The sequence below is a fragment of the Zootoca vivipara genome, chromosome 12 (genome assembly GCF_963506605.1).
Source record: "Zootoca vivipara chromosome 12, rZooViv1.1, whole genome shotgun sequence".
NCBI lineage: Eukaryota > Metazoa > Chordata > Lepidosauria > Squamata > Lacertidae > Zootoca > Zootoca vivipara.
The window spans coordinates 7,913,070-7,930,163 of NC_083287.1; the positions used below are offsets into that span (position 1 = coordinate 7,913,070).

Here is a 17,094-nt window from a genome sequence, read left to right on the forward strand (position 1 = left end):
ACGGGGTGAGCTCCCGTTGCTTGGTCCCAGCTCCTGCCAACCTAGCAGTTCGAAAGCATGTCAAAGTGCAAGTAGATAAATAGGAACCGCTATAGCGGGAAGGTAAACGGCGTTTCCATGTGCTGCTCTGGTTTGCCAGAAGCGGCTTTGTCATGCTGGCCACATGACCTGGAAGCTATACGTTGGCTCCCTCGGCCAATAATGCGAGATGAGCGCGCAACCCCAGAGTCGGTCACGACTGGACCTAATGGTCAGGGGTCCGGTCCCTTTACCTTTTATTCTATTATTATTACTACTACTACTACTACTACTACTACTACTGCTACTGCTACCTGCCCATCTGACTCGGTTGCCCCAGCCACACTGAGCGGATTCCAACATATATAAAAACATAATAAAACATTAAACATTTTTAAAAATCTTCCCTAGACAGGGCTGCCTTGAGATGTCTTCTAAAAGTTGTATACCGTGTTTCCCCTTTTTTAAGACGTAGTCATTATATAAGCCATAGCAGGATTTCTAAGCAATTGCGCGATACAAGCCATACCCCGAAAATAAGACATACTGATAGACCCTTCACCCAGTAGCAATAACCCCCCTCCCGCCAGCCAACCCCCCCTTAAAAATATCTCCATTTTGCTGTCGCTCCACAGACACGTATTTCCTTTAAAAGCTTGTAAAAATGCACTGAAGAGCCGTAGCTGCTGGCTGCCGAAGCCTCGTGACCTCCGTGAGCGCGTCTGTCTCTCTCTCTCCCCCCGCCCCCTGCGTCTCTCTCTCTCTCTCTCTCTCTCACACACACACACACACACACACACACACACACAGAGAGAGAGCACCCACCTCTCGCTTCCCCCCACCTTTCCCTTCCATTCTATGCGCCCACCCCTGAGTTGCCTGTTGATTTCCTCTTGACGGGAGAGGGGCGATTGAATGCAAAGGCTGTTTTCCCTTTAAGGGAGAGATCTCCGTGTGCGCGTCTGTGTCCTCTGTCTCTCTGTCTCTCTCTCTCTCTCTCTCTCTCACACACACAGAACCCACCTCTCGCTTCCCTCCACCTTTCCCTTCCATTCTATGCGTCCACCCATGAGTTGCCTGTTGATTTCCTCTTGACGGGAGAGGGGCGATTGAATGCAAAGGCTGTTTTCCCTTTAAGGGAGAGATCTCCGTGTGCGCGTCTGTGTCCTCTGTCTCTCTGTCTCTCTCTCTCTCACACACACAGAACCCACCTCTCGCTTCCCTCCACCTTTCCCTTCCATTCTATGCGTCCACCCATGAGTTGCCTGTTGATTTCCTCTTGACGGGAGAGGAGCGATTGAATGCAAAGGCTGTTTTCCCTTTAAGGGAGAGATCTCCGTGTGCGCGTCTGTGTCTCTCTGTCTCTCTGTCTCTCTCTCTCACACACACACAGAACCCACCTCTCGCTTCCCTCCACCTTTCCCTTCCATTCTATGCGTCCACCCATGAGTTGCCTGTTGATTTCCTCTTGACGGCAGTCTCCTGTGTCTGATTGTTGTCTCCTTGCAGCCTTCCTTTCTACCTTATGCTTGCTTGTCTGTGGAGCTGCCCCTTTAAGGATTTGTAAGTAGTCTGGATCGCAGTCCTTGCCTTGGGGACTTTTTTAAAAAAATTAAGGACTTTTTCCTTCTTGCTGTTTGTGAGCACAAAAGTTAAACTGCCGGTCCTAGCTTCCTTTACCCACAAAATTTTACCTTGCTAGCTCAATTGCTTCTTAATTGCTACCATTTACCAAGTCAGCAATCTTAATTGCTGTTTAGCTGGCTTCTTTGTTCTCAGCAGGTAGCTTCTTTGCTATCAGTGATAGCACTACAAAGTTCTGGTTACAGGTAGGTAGCCGTGTTGGTCTGGGTCGAAGTAAAATAAAAAAATTCCTTCAGTAGCACCTTAAAGACTCATACCAAAATAAAACTTAGTTGGTCTTTAAGGTGCTACTGAAGGATTTTTTTTATTTTAGCACTACAAAGTGTTACATTGTTGGAACTTAAGTCTTGGGCAGCTGGCTAGTAGAGATCCTTATTTGCTTTACTATAGGCTACTGCTAGGACTGTATCACACAGATAGATTCCATTATACTGGTTTAGATTTAAGAAGCTCCAGTGTAGCAGATTGCTATTAAGTGAGTCCCCACCTTGGAGGAGAGAGAGAGCAGCCCTTTGCGAACATCCCAGGGCTGGGGAGAGAGGGCTGGGCCAGGGACGCACACACCTCCCTTCCCTCAGACTCATAATAAAAATACGAGTAAGACATCCCACCAAAAATAAGCCACCCTGTGGTTTTTTGAGAAAAAAAAGTAATAAGACGGTGTCTTAAAAAAGGGGAAACACGGTAGTTACTTTTCTCCTTTGCTCGGGGGGGGGGGCTGTGTAACTCCATACCCTCCCAACATTTCTCTGATGAAAATAGGAGTGTCCCAAGGAAAAGTGGGACACTCTGGGTTCAAATCAGAACCTGGGATGGCTTCAGTAAAGCCGGGACTGTCCCTGGAAAATAGAGACACTGGAAGGGTTGGGTTTTGCCTACCCACGTAGCAGTGAATGATAGCCATTCGCTGATGTGGAAGAATGAGGTGTACTTGAGTCTTGAAGACTTGGGGCAAAAGCAGAAGTGAATCCTACTCTTGGTGACTCAGGCACTGGAGAACCAAGGTTTTTGTGATCAGCGCAGGACATGGTTCAGTTTCTGGGTAGGGTTTCTTGATTACGCTGGCCTGCGATGAAACTGGCACAAGCTCTCTAGATGTGGGCATAGCCAGGATTTTTGTTAAGGGGGGGGGAATCTCAGATTTGTATTGATTTTTGTTGATGGGGGGGGCAGCTGCCCCCTTGGCTATGCCCATGTCTCTAGCTATGTATGTTGTTGTTGTTTAGTCGTGTCCGACTCTTCGTGACCCCATGGACCATAGCACGCCAGGCACTCCTGTCTTGCACTGCCTCCCGCAGTTTGGTCAGACTCATGTTCGTAGCTTCGAGAACACTGTCCAACCATCTCATCCTCTGTCGTCCCCTTCTCCTAGTGCCCTCAATCCTTCCCAACATCAGGGTCTTTTCCAGGGAATCTTCTCTTCTCATGAGGTGGCCAAAGTATTGGAGCCTCAGCTTCACGAACTGTCCTTCCAGTGAGCACTCAGGGCTGATTTCCTTAAGAATGGATAGCTATGTATAATAAGTGGTATAATGTTTGTGATATGATTCAGGGCAGCATTTGAAACAACCTCATCTTCCAAAACGAGGAGCAAACAAAGTTGGTCATGGTTAGCTATATGTAGTTCAAAGGCTAGACCTAGACTGCGTTTCTTTGCAGTCACCAGCTAAGTTAAAATTCAAAAGAATGTTCATTGATTTGGGCCAGGCAACCCTTGTGCCTTTGCTGCTCTCGCTACCACCAGGGCTTTTAAGACTTATTCAAAAATATGCTGTTTACTGCTGCTTTTTCCTGAGATGAGGAAGCAAGTTTTTGCTTCTGTCTTAATAGATACAGCCAAACCTCAGTTGTCGAACGTAATCCGTTCCAGAACCCCTTTTGGCTTCCAAAATGTTCAACAACCGAGGCACGGCTTCTGATTCGTTGCAAGAGCTTGCTGCAGTCGAGCAGAAGCTGCATCGGACATTTGGCTTCCGAAAAGCGTTAAAAAACCGGAGCATTTACTTCCAGGTTTTCAGCGCACAGGAACCGAAACGTACAATAACAGAGGCGTTCGGGAACCGATCTTTGACTGTACCATTTTGGATAAAGATGGTGGCGCGAACCTTTCAATACTGCATTGAATTTGGGGTTTCTTAGATTTCCCCAGCAACGTGGTTTCTTTCTTTTTTATTCAGGCTTCCGGGGAAAGAACTCAGCTAATGCAAAAGCAGTTTCTTTCTCACAATCATTGCAAATGGTCTCATGGATTGCAGCTGTGTTGGGTCATGTGTGTTGGGTTTCAAGGCCATCCTGTTGCCTTCCTAATTAGAACTGACCTGCCTCAGCTGTGGAGCCACAGGCACAGACACACAAACACACCCAGTTCTGGAGTGTGTCTTCTGGCTGGCTATGAAGACACTGGCTTGTTACCGGGTCAAAGCCTAAAAGTATTCTATATTTCTTTGTGCGAGGCCCAACATTTTTATTTCTGAAGTTTGTGCAACATATTTGTTGCGGGGTATTTCATCTTAGTTTTGGACGTCCAACTTCATTCCTGCAATCTGTGCTGCCTTCTGCCTTCTGTGGGGTCGTTGCTCTATTGGTGAAGAACAGAGTTGAGACAAGGTAGTTTTATTGTTTTGTAACTCCAAATTATATTTTTATATTTCTTTCCTGTACTGTCCTGTACTGTATTCTCCAACTATATTTTCCTATTGGCTTACAGGCTCTAGGCTTCATATGCTGCTGTTTAAATTATTATTAATAAAATAAAAAGGTAAAGGTACCCCTGACGGTTGGGTCCAATTGCGGACAACTTTGGGGTTTCGCGCTCATCTCGCTCTATAGGCCGAGGGAGCCAACGTTTGTCCGCAGAGAGCTTCCGGGTCATGTGGCCAGCATGACTAAGCCGCTTCTGGCGAACCAGAGCAGCTCACGAAACGCCGTTTACCTTCCTGCCAGAGCGGTTACCTTTTTATCTACTTGCACTTTGATGTGCTTTCGAACTGCTAGGTTGGCAGGAGCTGGGACCGAACAACGGGAGCTCACCCCGTCGTGGGGATTCGAACCACCAACCTTCTGATTGGCAAGCCCTAAGCTCTGTGGTTTAGACCACAGCGCCACCTCTTCTATTTTGTTGTGGTTCCTTGGATTGGTCCTTGGTTATTAAGCCAGTGACTTAGCCTTTTGGTCAAACCTGCTACTGTATAGTTTGTGGGGTGGTTTTCTGCTTTAGGCTCCAGAAGCGGAAAATGACATTTTAAGAACTTGCTTCTTGGAATCTTAAGGACATCTAGTAAAGTCTGTGAGTCTCCTGACTCAGGCTGGTCAAACTACAGGAGTGGTGACATTTCTACTTCCTCACAGGGCTGGTTTCACAGCTCTGGTCAATTGGCACCATTTGAACCAGCATGAACACTGCTCTGGGTGGTGGTTGTTGTTGTTTTGGCTCAGATACTTCATATCCCCCCCCAGTAGCCACTTTTACAGATCCTGCAACCCCTCTCCAGTTTATTAAATGCAAGCTCTGAAGAGAACACCAGAGAGCAAAATCCGACAGTTTCAATCAATAGGGCAAGGCTGTGCCATATAAAGAGAGTTTCCAAACAGAATAAACATTTTAAAAATGTGAGGGCCTTGAGATTTAAAGCCCATACAGCCATTCTCACTAGGGGCATTCACCCTATGTACAGTAAAATTTGAAGGAGGCCCTTCCTGTTGTTCCACTCTCAGCAAGAAGCTACACAAATCCCCCAGGTGAGGAGGATGAGGGGAGGGCTAGTAGGCAATATATTGTTCCTGCTGTTTCTCTGTTCTGTGGTTGGCATAGACTCATGGAACCACACCATAGAATCACAGAGCTGCAGTGGACTCCAGATAAGTCCCATTTTGCCGCTTGAGTTGAAACGGGGAAGTGCTGTGCTGTCTTGCTGCTGCAGTGCCACCCCCGCTGAAGCGTATCTTACCTAGCTTGTGTGGCGGTGGCAAGAATCAGCCATGGCAGCAGGTTCCAGTAATATATTGTGAGCACTTGCGGGGCACCACTTCAGGGACTTCTGCTGCCTGAGGCAGCTGCTTCACTCTGCCTTGTGGGTGGGCCGGCTCTGCCTGGCAGGATTTTTCAGTTGGTTAAAGGCTGGTTGAGTAGGTAAAGCAATTTAATTGGTGGGCAGCCCATGTTAAATGGCAGCAGCAGTGATCTCCTCATACAGGTTGCTCTGAGTGTTTATGAGAAAAAGAAATATTGCTGCTTGCTAGATAGTCTCGGCAATGGTGAGTGCCATCAAGTCGAAATAATAATAATAATAATAATAATAATAATAATAATAATAATAATTGTATCCCGCCCTCCCTGGCTGAGGTTGGGCTCAGAGCAGCTAACATCATAAAAACAACACAATAAGCATAAAAACAGACATCAATTATTTAAAATATACATCTTAAAATTAATTCAGACAAGTTAAAATCCAGGCAGGTGGCAAGTATCAGGGTGGAACTGAGAGTGGTTAATAATTTGAAATATAAATGTCAAACCACGATGCAGCTTGTTTCCACCCTCCCCATTCCCACTTATAATAAAGAAGCCCCATTCTTTAATCACCAGCAAAGTGGCATCTCCTGGGATGAAAGGATTCTTCTTTGCCACCTATCATGTTATCTCTCGTGATGCTACTCTATGTTTCTCCCCTTGGGGAAAAGCCCCGGAGACAGACACTGGAGACAAAGATCTGCAAAGGAAAGCGGCAGATCTGTGTTTTGTTTTGTTTTGTGTCTTAGGCTGAGTGCATTAGCACTGTTTATATGTTCACATAAGGGACAATTCCATTAGCAGTGGAAACTCCCTGTGATGATGTCAGTGGGGCCGAGTTGCCTCGGATGACAGCATGGTAATAGGATAAAGTTTATTCCAATATGGCAAGGTGGGGGGAACTCTTCCCAAAGCACACCTATACTGGCCATGCCTCACACCTGCCTTAAGGGCATTCTTTGGGTCTGTCTAACAGTGTTTCCCAAACTTGGGTCTCCAGATGTTTTTTGGACTACAATTCCCACCATCCCTGACCACTGGTCCTGCTAGCTAGGGATGATAGGAGTTGTAGTCCAATAAAAGATGGAAACCCAAGTTTGGGAAACCCTGGTCTAGAACAATGGTTCTCAAAGGGTTTGGCGTGCCACACTGGTGGGGCAGGAGAGGATGGCAAGTGTGGCAGGAAGACTCAGGACAATCAAAGAAACATCTCAACATTTCAGTGTAGTGTAGCGAGGTATAGTATAGTAACAAAATGTTTTTATCTGCAGAATGTGGATCAATATTCAAGAGCGCTGGCTATTTTTTCTACAGTTTTCCACAACATATTGTTGTGAACAGGGATTTTCAACTCTGACAAATATGAAAAATCAGAAAAAGAGAAAGTGCTCTTTGTGTCAATGAGGAAATGAGAGTTTGTTTGTCTCAAATTAGACCCAATATAAATGAGATTACCCAACAAATGCAAGCTCACTCCTCTCGCTGAGCTTGTATACATACTTAAGGCAATATCTAAGAGGCTTGTTTATAATTATATTTTGGAAATGTTTTATGTTCTTATGTAGCTGCATTGTTTTATGGATGTCCCATGATCATATTATAAAGTATTTGTGTTCTGTGTTATAAATCCCATACATGTTGACTCTAACAAAATTCAATATCTTGACAGATAGCAGGAGTTATCCAACATGGTGCCCTCTAGGTGTTGTTGGACACCCAATACTCCTCAGCCTCTTCACCCAGTGGTCCCCAACTGCGGTCCATCTGGAGGCCATCATATTGCCTGCCCCTAGTGTATAGGACAGCATCCTAAGACTTCAGACCCAAACATGATAACTCATGCATATTGAACACAATGAGACTGAGTTACTTAGGATTGCACTGTTAATATGGCAGAAAAGGGCATGGATGCAAAAGAGAGTTGCATGGGTAGCTATAATTGCTACATTTTTGCTAAGGAAATTTCCACACCACTTATGCTACCCAGGAAAAGCAGATGTAATGCGTAAGTGAATAAATAATATGCATTTATATTAGCCATCGCACACCAGCCAGCCAACCTAATACATATACACAGCATTGCATGTTGGCGTAGGCAAGACTGTAATCATATATTTCCCTTCTTGGAAATTACAGAGGTGTGTTCATTGTGTAATCACATCTCTAGCATAGGCAGTTTCTCCCAAGTCTATTATCAGCCCCTTAGCAGAGATGAAGTGTTGTATTACAGTAATTATGACTTAACATAATCCTCGGATTTTCTATGAAATGCTAGGAAGGCTGTTCCTAGCAGCCCACAAGTGAGACTTAGCTCTTTTATTTGCAGAATAAGAGTTGGAAAATGTCCAAACAGAGGGTGGGATTGGGGGAAGGCAGATGGAAAGGAACATTTTCTGGACTCCTCATTCTCTGCACATACCAGGTGTACATATGCCTGTAAAGGGAAAGGGAAAGGGATCCCTGACTATCAGGTCCAGTTGCGGACGACTCTGGGGTTGTGGCGCTCATCTCGCTCTATAGGCCGAGGGAGCTGGTGTTTGTCCACAGACAGCTTCTGGGTCATGTGGCCAGCATGACTAAGCCACTTCTGGTGAACCAGAGCAGCGCACGGAAACACTGTTTACCTTCCCGCCGGAGCGGTACCTATTTATCTACTTGCACTTTGATGTGCTTTCGAACTGCTAGGTTGGCAGGAGCAGGGACCGAGCAATGGGAGCTCACCCCGTCGTGGGGATTCAAACTCTGACCTTCTGATCAGCAAGCCCTAGGCTCTGTGGTTTAGACCACAGCGCCACCCGCGTCCCTACTTACGCCTGTAACGCAGGATAATTATTTGTGCAGCTGATGACATGGTGCACGAAAACATATGTTACAGTAAACATGGTAGCCTTAAAAGTGCCACAAGACTCTGTGGTTGAGTTGCCCATGCTGGTCTTGAACATGGAACAATGTCTAAACTGCCTCCACTGAAAGGTGCTGCGCCAGAGGAAGCATCTGTGGTGTTGGTCTCAAGTAGTAGTTTTGTGCAGGCAAGTCACTCGTTCATATTGGTGTGTTTGACGTACATGCATGTGCAAATCTGCTCTGTGGCAGAGACAAGAATGAAGAAACATCAGCAGACTTGTTGGTCACTCTGTGTCACTATATGTAACTATTAAATACACTCATCAAAATAACAACCTTGTGACTGCACAAAACCACTTTCCTGGGTTGGCAACAGTCCCTTACACTCACTCTCTCCCTTCCTCCCTTCCTCCCTTTCCCCTCCCTCTCTCTCTGAATTTTGCACATAGGAACAAACACGCAATCAATTACAGTTTCCCTCTGTCCCTCCCCATAACAACGCCGGCTACATCCAGTTGTACTCTGATTTTTTCCTGGTTTTTCTTACTCTCAGCTTGCTTCAACCTGCAATTCATATCCCCTCAAACATGTAACCAAACCAGGTCATGAAAATGACTCAGAGGTTTGTTATCCCCGTATGACAGATTGTATAAACAGGCCCTCCTACAGCTGCACACAAAGGAATTGTGCATGTGTGTCAGCATGGGATAAGACGTATGTAGATATAGATTTGAATTTTGCTCAAGGAAACAATTAATCAAAAGTGACTGCAAAACTGAAAATGAGCTGCACAGACATTTATTTGAAACCTTAATATATTTACATCTCCATTGGGGCTCAGTCCCACAACCTGTTTTGTAGTACTAGATGCTCAGAAATTATAAAGATTAGAACATATGCAGAATGTTTACCTCTTAGTTAGCAAATGACTCCAAGCAGCTCCCATATATGAGGATTGGAGAAAAGGCTTCCCAAGCAGAGGGTATGAGGCTCACCTATTTATATGAGAAGCAAATGGCTGAGTTCAGTTCAGCCATGAAGACCAGGCCCTCTGAGGACCATAGTGACCTGGGCCATTTCTGGCTTCTACCAAAAATAAATAAAAATTAAATAATGACAACACACACCAACAAAAAAACAACAAAATAAGGCAGGAAACATGAGTGAGCGGTTTGATCTGAGAGGGCATGTTCAACTCAGTCTAAACTTGTGCCATCAGAACCGATATATATATCATTATTATTATGGATATTTTAAATTAGTTAATTTGACAGGGAACAACAAAGCAAGTCTTTTACTAAATCACACCTCTCATTTGCAGCTCCAAACTGAGTGTGCATGCATGCCACATTTTGGTCCGATGCAGATAAAAAAGTTGTGAAACTTATGAAGTGCCAACAATAAATGACAAGAGTCTAAATGCGAGGCCCTATTTGAGCTTGACATCCTGGTCCAAAGGACTCTTCCGCCAACACTTGAAAGAGCGAGGGAGAAGCATGCAGAGGAAGCAGAAAATTAGATCTGCAGCTCGAATGGGAAAAAGCAAATCAGCTTGTTATGTTTTGCAATAGGAGCCAACTCCTAAGAGCCAAGGTCCCTTCACCTCTCCCCATAAAATATTTGAGGGGGACAGCCCCCCAAGTTGATGGGCATTGCCATTCAAATACTGTGTGTGCCACATCATGTGATTGATTATGTAGGGTGGGAACTACCTGCCCACCCCCCAATATTTTATTCAAGTTGGCATCCCTGCACATCACAACAAGCAGTTACAAAGTCCTATTGACTTAGTGAGAAGATTAGATGAATGGATATCTTATAGACACAGACTATGAATCGACAAATATTATGACATTTGGAAAGCTTTTGTATAAAAAAGTAGGTTATAAATAAATGTATTAGAATAATAATTTCATTCATATCTTTGTATTAGACTTGTATGTGCAGAATTATAGGGTTTTGATGCTCCTTTTGTTTTCTCTTTCATTTTTTAAAAAACATTTTTAGCTGAACTGTTTTCAATAAAATATAAAAATAATAATAATAAGGATTAGATTGACCCGGTGAGCTAGGCTAGGTCTTCTTCTTTTTAAAAAAGAAAAATATTTTTCAGATTCTGAGTGCAACCCCTTCTTCTGCTGAGCAAGCCAAGTTGGAACAACTTTGTCCACAGGCTCAGCAAGGAGCGCCTCTGAGCGCCGAGGGGGCGGCCCTTTGCGCGCTGGCACCACCAGTGGGACGTCCAAGTGGGGTGGGGGATAGCCTGCCGGTTTCCGCGCACTCGCGCGCAAGGCAGAGGTTGGCGCCCGAAGCTGCCCGGAAGAACCCGGGAGCTGCGTTTCTCGAGCCAGCCACGGAGGCGAAGGCGGAGCGAGCGGGAACGGGGCGCCTGCCTGCCTACCTGCCTTGACCGCGGACCCGGGCGCTCCGTCGTCCTTCCCCGCGGAGCCATGGGCTCCATCACCTCCGCGCTGACGCGCTCGCGCAACGCCGTAGTCCAGGTGCGCTCGGAGCCGTCGGGGGCTCCGCCGGCAGCCGGCAGCAAGACACGAGCGTCCCGGAGCAAAGGGGCGGGCAAGGCGGCCACCGCAGCCGCGCCTGCCCGCCGCCCGCCGCCCGCCCCGGGCGCCTGGGAAGGAAGCAACCGGCCGGGCCAGGCGGAGGAGAAGGAAACGCGCGAGGAGCTGTCCGTGGTGCTGAAGCGCCCCGAAGAGGAACAGGGACCGGCTGGGCTGGCCTTGCCCCTCAATCCCCGCCGCTGCGGGAGCGCCTGTGAGTGTTAGACGATTGGGCCTCGCTCCTTCTCTCTCTCTCTCTCTCTCTCTCTCTCTCTCTCTCTCTCTCTCTCTCTCTCTCTCTCTCTCTCTCTCTCTCTCTCTCTCTCTCTCTCTCTCTCTCTCTCTCTCTCTCTCTCTCTCTCTGTGTGTGTGTGTGTGTGTCTTGCCTTTCTCTTCCCTCTCATCCTATGCGTGTCTCTCTGCCTACGCTCACGCTTCAATCGGTGCCACTCCACGGACCTCCCCGCTCACGACTTTTGAATCTGCTCGGCTTTCTGAGTCGGGCAAAACTTCCTTGGAAGTTTAGTTGAGCGAATAGCGGGAACTGCGGTGACTGGGTAGAAACCACTTCAGGCAGGGGAAAGCGCAGCGCTCTCCAACGCTGTGACATGGCAAGCGGTGCCGGCTGAAATCCCCTTCCCCTGCATCAAAGGATATTTGCATTTTTAAAAATTGTTTAACATCTGGTTATTCAAGCAGCTCAGAGTGGCACTGTAGCCTCTCAACAGCTCTACGGAGCTAAGTTATAGTTTCAAGGTCCGCTCGCTGCTGAATGGAGGTTTGTAGCTGCTCTGGGTTTGCTGCCCAGCGTTCCATGGTGTGGTTGTATCTGATGGGTGTCCTTTTGCATGCACTAAAGTGATTCTGCAGGGCAGGAGGATTGGTCCCTGCCCAGAAAATGTGCAGACTATTTCTGGCACAGGGGAGACAGCAGAGGAAGTGCAGGCAGGAGTAAACAATAGGAGGAAACGCGTGCAATAAGCCTTAGTTACAGAAGGGCTTGGATGTTGATTTAACAGTTTTGGCCGTCAGCAGCCTCAGAGCATACCTTCTGTTTGCAAGCTGAAGCATGAGGAGAGGTGACAGTGAAGTGGTGGTCCTACAGCATGTTCTGTATTCCAGGAAGACCTTCCGATACAAGACTGTGCCCCTTCACTCCCCCAGTCAGAGAATTCAAAAGCATACTGTCACTTGCATTTCAAATACATGTTCATTTTTTAAATGCTTGGTTTAATTTCTTTGGTACCTCTCCCATCCCCATCCCAACCATGGTTGGGTGAAGACAGGGTGGTAAGAGACCATGGTTATGTTATGCTGTGTATAAATGAATGTTGCTTGAGCTGTTAGCAAATGACTGCCGTGTGTTTAGGGAAACAATAATTTAAGGGATGGGAGGAGGGAAAGAAGGGGCTTTTAAAAGCACAAGGCGATGGCAAGGGCAGAATACAGTTAAGAGTATATATTGATATGGCAAACAATTAAGAATCATGTGATTTTGAAAAGCCCCATGGGCCGGATCCAGAAGGCAATTGGGCCTGATCCGGCCCACTGGCCTTAGTTTTCCTACCCATGTTCTATCCCATTTTTCCTCCCAATGGGAGCACAGTTATCAGATCCACACTAGTTTATGTGGTCTGTTAGTACCACCAATTGATATGGAGATGTGCTTGGGAAGAGAACCAATATGACAGATCCCGAGAAAGCAAGCTGACAGCAGCTCAAAAGCCACTGGAGCTGTAAGCATGATTTTTGCATCTCTTCTCTTTTAATTTTCTTTTTCTTGGCCGCGGCTCCCTTCTCTTGGCTCATAGCTCAATGGTAGAGTGCAAGCTTTGTATTCAAAAGGCGTCGGGTTCGATCCACATTATCTCCTGCTAAAAATGATACAGGTAGCAGAGCTTGGAAAGACTGTTGGAGCAAGAGCCACTCAGTCTAGCCAATGCCTCGGTCTGACTCATATAGGATGTGATATAAAATAATCATCTTGGCAATGAATGCTTTCCTGTCAATTCTCTGCTGATGACATGTATCCAGCTCACCATTATTATTTTGCACAAGTTTATTAGAATGCATCCTCATGATAATTAGAATGCATCCTCATGATAATGCAATAAGCTGAATGAATAGAGAAAATGGCAAAAGTTGCACACCATTAGTGCAAAGTTTTCCAGTTCACTAACTAGCAGCTCATCGAAGCCCATTCCACTTATCACAAAGGAAATGCATAATTAGACTAAAATTATTTTAAGACATCAAGAGACGTATACTTCTAAATTGGCCTCTTGAGGGTTTATTTATGGGTGAGGACATGCAGAGCTCATGGAATATACTCATCACTGTTTGGCAAGGTGAGCAGGCTGCAAACATGGAATGCTAGAGCTGAACCATTTGAACCTAGGGACGTGGGTGGTGCTGTTGTCTAAAGCCTCTTAGGCTTGCCAATCAGAAGGTTGGCAGTTCGAATCTGGGTTCCAGCTCCTGCTAACCTAGCAATTTGAAAGCATACCGGTGCAAGTAGATAAATAGGTACTGCTGCAGCAGGAACGTAAATAGTGTTTTCGTGTGCTATGGCACTTATCACGGTGTCCTGTTGCACCAATAGTGGTTTAGTCCTGCTGGCCACATGACCTGGGAAGCTGTCTGTGGACAAACACCAGCTCCCTTGGCCTGAAAGTGAGACGAGCGCCGCAACCCCATAGTAGCCTTTGACTGGACTTAACTGTCCAGGGGTCCTTTACCTTTACCTTTACTCCCTCTGGGTCTTCATCTTCATATTTCCCCATCGCCAGCCCATGCTCTTTTTGTATAACTCCAGATACATTTGAGTTTGCACTTACAAGGGGAAAGGGATTCATTTTTAGAGCAATGCTGTGCTAGTAGGCAGAACATCTTAGGGAACTGTATCCCTCATATTGTCCAGGCTCTTAAAAATAAATAAATAATATTGTCTGAGATATTGGGAGCTTGAGAAAAAAACCTTTCAAACTGATCAGCTAATGAGGGTAAAAGTGCACTTGTAATTGAACAACATGGGATTTAGAAAGGAAATGCTGTTTTGACAATGACAAACATGTTTTATTTAGTTGCTGAGGAAGAGAGGGAGGGAGGGAGGGAGTTGAAAACTTTGCACTTAAAACCACATGCATCAGTCCATTGAGGGAGGTTCATTCACCTCTCCTCCATTCCCAAATGACTAGCAAGTTCTATTTAGAAAAATAAAAATTGTATGTTTATATGGTTTGCTAGATGCCATCCATGCACAAAAGTCACCCCACGGTTAAGTATGCCTTGTTCAGATTTCACCAGCACAGACTTGTCCTTCATCAGATACTTCTTATGAAGCTCATGCCGCAATGTATTCTTACACATCACCTCCAATCTCTGCCAAGCAGCAGCAAGATTCCAGGGGGTTCCAGACACACAACCAGGGTTGTGTTTCTGTTGGAACATCAAGGCACACCGGAGCCTGCGGTGTCTTAGAATTATGATTTATTCACACATATTTACACCTGAAGCCTTCTGTGGAGGGGGTGCAGAACATTACACCCCATTAGTGTCTCTCATTGCTCCCTTCATAGCTTCAACATGCTTGGGTCCAAAGCAGCAACCAGTCATGGCCCCATGTCTCTTGGTACAGTCTCTTCCAGCCAGTGCCACATGTCCAATTTCCCTCCTCCTTGTTCCCAGAACACCTTGCCCAAAACCTCTGTAAAAGGACAACTTTTCTTTCCATGTAACATCACACCCCCTTCGATTACTGGTCGAGTCTTTTGTCTTGTAGATGGATTGTCTTGTAGATGGCAAGGCCATCATCTTCCTCTGTCCAGCATTAAAACAAGCTCAGCATGTCAGCTCACCTTAATTATCAAAGCTCCAATTAAACCCCAGAACAGGCAATCCTTGGCAAATTGGCAGAGCGCTTAACAGTCTACCCTGCCCCCACCCTGCCCCTCTTCATGATGTCTTTTGGGGCTACTTCTGGGTTCGGCACTGTGCGCAATCATGTTTGGCATCACTGCTGACTCCTCCCATGCAATCTTGTGACTCTTGTTTACTGTGAGGTTGAATCCTGACAAGACGGAAGTACAGTGGAACCTCGGTTTATGAACACCTTGGTTTATGAATTTTCGGTTTATGAACGCCATGGACCCATCTGGAATGGATTAATTCATTTTCCATTACTTTCAATGGGAAAGTTCGCTTCAGTTTATGAACGCTTCAGTTTATGAACAGACTTCCGGAACCAATTACACCCATGCTTCAGTTTATGAATGCTTCAGTTTAAGTACCCCGCGGACCGTCTGGAACAGATTAATCCACTTTCCATTACTTTCAATGGGAAAGTTTGCTTCACTTTATGAACGCTTCAGTTTATGAACAGACTTCCGGAACCAATTGTGTTCATAAACCGAGGTACCACTGTACTGTTTGTGGGGGACAGGAGGCGGGTGGGTGTGGAGGACTTCCTGGTCCTGAATGGTGTAACTGTGCCCTTGAAGGACCAGGTGCGCAGCCTGGAAGTCATTTTGGACTCACAGCTGTCCGTGGAGGCACAGGTCAATTCTGTGTCCAGGGCAGCTGCTTACTAGCTTCATCTGGTACACAGGCAGCTAGACTGGTGACTGGGAGCGGCCGCCAAGACCACATAACACCGGTCTTGAAAGACCTACATTGGCTCCCAGTACATTTCCGAGCACAATTCAAAGTGTTGGTGCCGACCTTTAAAGCTCTAAATGGTGTCAGTCCAGTATATCTGAAGGAGTGTCTCCACCCCCATCGTTCTACCCAGACACTGAGGTCCAGCGCCGAGGGCCTTCTGGTGTTTCCCTCGCTGTGAGAAGCCAATTTACAGGGAACCAGGCAGAGGGCCGTCTCAGTAGTGGCACCCGCCCTGTGGAATGCCCTCCCACCAGATGTCAAAGAGAACAACCAGACTTTTAGAGAACATCTGAAGGCAGCCCTGTTTAGGGAAGATTTTAATGTTTGATGGATTACTGTATTTTAATCTTTTGTTGGAAGCCGCCCAGAGTGGCTGGGTATAAATAATATATGATGACGACGATGATGATGATGATTATGATGTCTGTGAACAAACACCGGCTCCCTTGGCTTGAAGCGAGATGAGCGCTACAACCCCATAGTCGTCTTTGACTGGACTTAACCAACCAGGGGTCCTTTACCTTCTTTTTACCTGTAGACTTTATCGGGAAAGCAGCTGTAATGGTTGTTGCTGTATTTTAATGACAGGTTTATTGACAATTGCAATTAAATTTAGGAATTTATTTTGAGGCATAAAGGATTGAACAGCTTCCCCCGCTAGCATAATAGAGTAATAATAATGTGCATGTCCTTTTTTGCTGAAGAACTCATAAAACATTCTAAAAGATAGTTCTTTGTTTTGCAAATGCACACAAGATTCAAGTTCTTCAAAGCAAGCTTCCATGCTCTGACCAAGGCGTGCTCACATATTTCTATTTCATGCTCTTTGGCTTTGTGAAACAGGCTTGGTTAGTTGCACAGCAGGCTGCAGCCTTAACTTGAATAGCACCGCACAGAGATCAAATGGAGTGTGCTAGTGCACAGATGGGTACGAAAGCATAAAAGACTGTAGGCTGCATTTACAAATGTAGGAATGTGAATGCCATGCCATGATCTCTCAGGAAACAAACCAAGGCAACTGAGACAAAAACTAATCAAGGGGAAAATCTCCAGGGGGTGAGCGTACAAAAAGGAAGAAAAGAAAATGTAAGATTTATATACACACACCCTGTTCTAAAGGAGAGCTGGAAATGCAAACACTATTTAAGAAGGAAAAAAGCCATTCTTTGTCAGATTTCCAAAATCCCAAGCAGTCAGAATGAGATTGAAAAAGCTTGGCCCAAGCTCCGTGATAAAAACAAACAAAAACCAGCCACAACTCTGTCCTGAGAATATATTGCATATTTATGCAATGTTGCCTTTCAAATCTCATTTTGGTATGCTTGAGTCTGAAGATGCTGCAGTGTGTGGCAGAATTCCTTT

At 45.8% G+C, this 17,094-nt stretch overlaps 1 protein-coding gene across 3 annotated transcripts in view; it reads left to right on the top strand.

The window, feature by feature from the left end:
- The first annotated feature begins 10,786 nt into the window (after nt 1–10,786).
- PDE1C (phosphodiesterase 1C) overlaps nt 10,787–17,094 on the top strand; it is a 311,437-nt gene continuing 305,129 nt past the window's right edge. For all 3 annotated transcript variants that reach the window (XR_009558360.1, XM_060280590.1, XM_060280589.1), the window contains exon 1: nt 10,787–11,287. Coding sequence is in view for 2 of the 3 variants with exons in the window: in XM_060280590.1 (XP_060136573.1) it covers nt 10,966–11,287 (322 nt within the window). In the remaining variant the exon portion in view is untranslated. The remainder of the gene's footprint in view (nt 11,288–17,094) is intronic.